This window comes from Sinocyclocheilus grahami, unplaced genomic scaffold (assembly GCF_001515645.1).
Source record: "Sinocyclocheilus grahami isolate Dianchi unplaced genomic scaffold, SAMN03320097.WGS_v1.1 scaffold1592.1, whole genome shotgun sequence".
Lineage (NCBI taxonomy): Eukaryota > Metazoa > Chordata > Actinopteri > Cypriniformes > Cyprinidae > Sinocyclocheilus > Sinocyclocheilus grahami.
The window spans coordinates 117,343-118,705 of record NW_015506771.1 but is presented as its reverse complement, the minus strand read 5'-3'; the positions used below and the strand labels follow the sequence as shown (position 1 = coordinate 118,705).

Genomic DNA, 1,363 nt, shown 5'->3' with positions numbered 1-1,363 from the left:
GCTTTCAAACAGCTGATGAAGGGCAATGTGATGTTCTATGAGGAGGACCTGATTGAGAGTGGCATAGACATCACTGATGCCTCAGTGTATTCTGGGATTTGCACTGAGATCTTTAAGCAGGAATCTGTGATTCATCAGAGGAAAATCTTCAGCTTCATTCATCTGAGCGTTCAGGAGTTTCTCGCTGCTTTCTATGTGTTTCATTACTATGTGAAAGAAACTATGGAGGGACTGAAGAATTTAGCTTCAGTAAAAAATCTGCTTAAAGGTGCAGTAGATGAAGCTATTGAGAGTGAGAATGGACACCTGGATCTGTTCCTGCGGTTCCTGCTGGGCATCTCACTGGAGTCCAATCAGAGACTCTTACAGGATCTACTGACACATACAGAGAACAGCTCAGAGAGCATCAGGAGAACCACACAGTACATTAAAGAGAAGATCAGAGATGGACATGGACTCTCCACTGAAAGATCCATCAATCTGTTCCTCTGTCTGCTGGAAGTGAAAGATCAGACTCTGTCCAGAGAGATTCAGGAGTTTGTGAAATCAGACAAACACTCAGAGAAGAAACTCTCTGCTGCTCACTGCTCAACAATCTCCTACATGCTTCAGATGTCAGAGGAGCCGCTGGATGAGCTGGACCTCAAGAAATACAACACATCAGATGAGGGGAGAAGACGACTGATACCAGCTGTGATCAACTGCAGAAAAGCCATGTAAGCGTTTAATCATCTCTTTACTACTTTTTACTGACTTACATTTCTGTTGTTTTTGTGCTTCATCTTGATTTTATTTTGCTTATTTTATTTGATAAATAAAATAATTATTTAATTCATTTTACAAGAATGAAGCTGATATTATTGAAATGCCAGTTAAATGCCAATGTGTAAAAGTTAAAAACTGGATTCACATATGTTCTGCTCTCTTTCAGTTTTTCTGGCTGTAATCTCACTGCTCAGGATTGTGAAACTGTGTCATCAGCTCTACAATCCTCAAACTATGTCCTGAGAGAGCTGGATCTGAGTAACGATGACCTGCAGGATTCAGGAGTGAAGCTGCTCTCTGATGGACTTAAGAGTCCAAACTGTCAGCTGCAGATACTGAGGTCTGGGTTCCATTTGATTATTAAATAGTTAGTGTTCCATACTTTAAATTGCCCTGCTGTTTACTGTCTGTGTGTGTCTGTAGCTGATCTGTGTGTGTCTGTTGATGATCTGACTGTGTGTCTGTAAATTATCTGTCTGTGTGTCTGTAGATGATCTGACTGAGTGTGTCTGTAGATGATCTGATTGTGTGTGTCTGTAGATGATCTGACTGAGTGTGTTTGTAGATGATCTGATTGTGTGTGTCTGTAGATGATCTG

General features: G+C 40.9%; 1 protein-coding gene across 1 annotated transcript in view; it reads left to right on the top strand.

Moving 5' to 3' along the window:
- The window catches only part of LOC107571412 (tripartite motif-containing protein 60-like), a 10,315-nt gene that overhangs the window by 3,613 nt on the left and 5,339 nt on the right, over nt 1-1,363 (top strand). The window contains exons 3-4 of the mRNA XM_016257736.1: nt 13-86; nt 932-1,105. Coding sequence (XP_016113222.1) covers nt 13-86; nt 932-1,105 — 248 coding nt within the window. The remainder of the gene's footprint in view (nt 1-12; nt 87-931; nt 1,106-1,363) is intronic.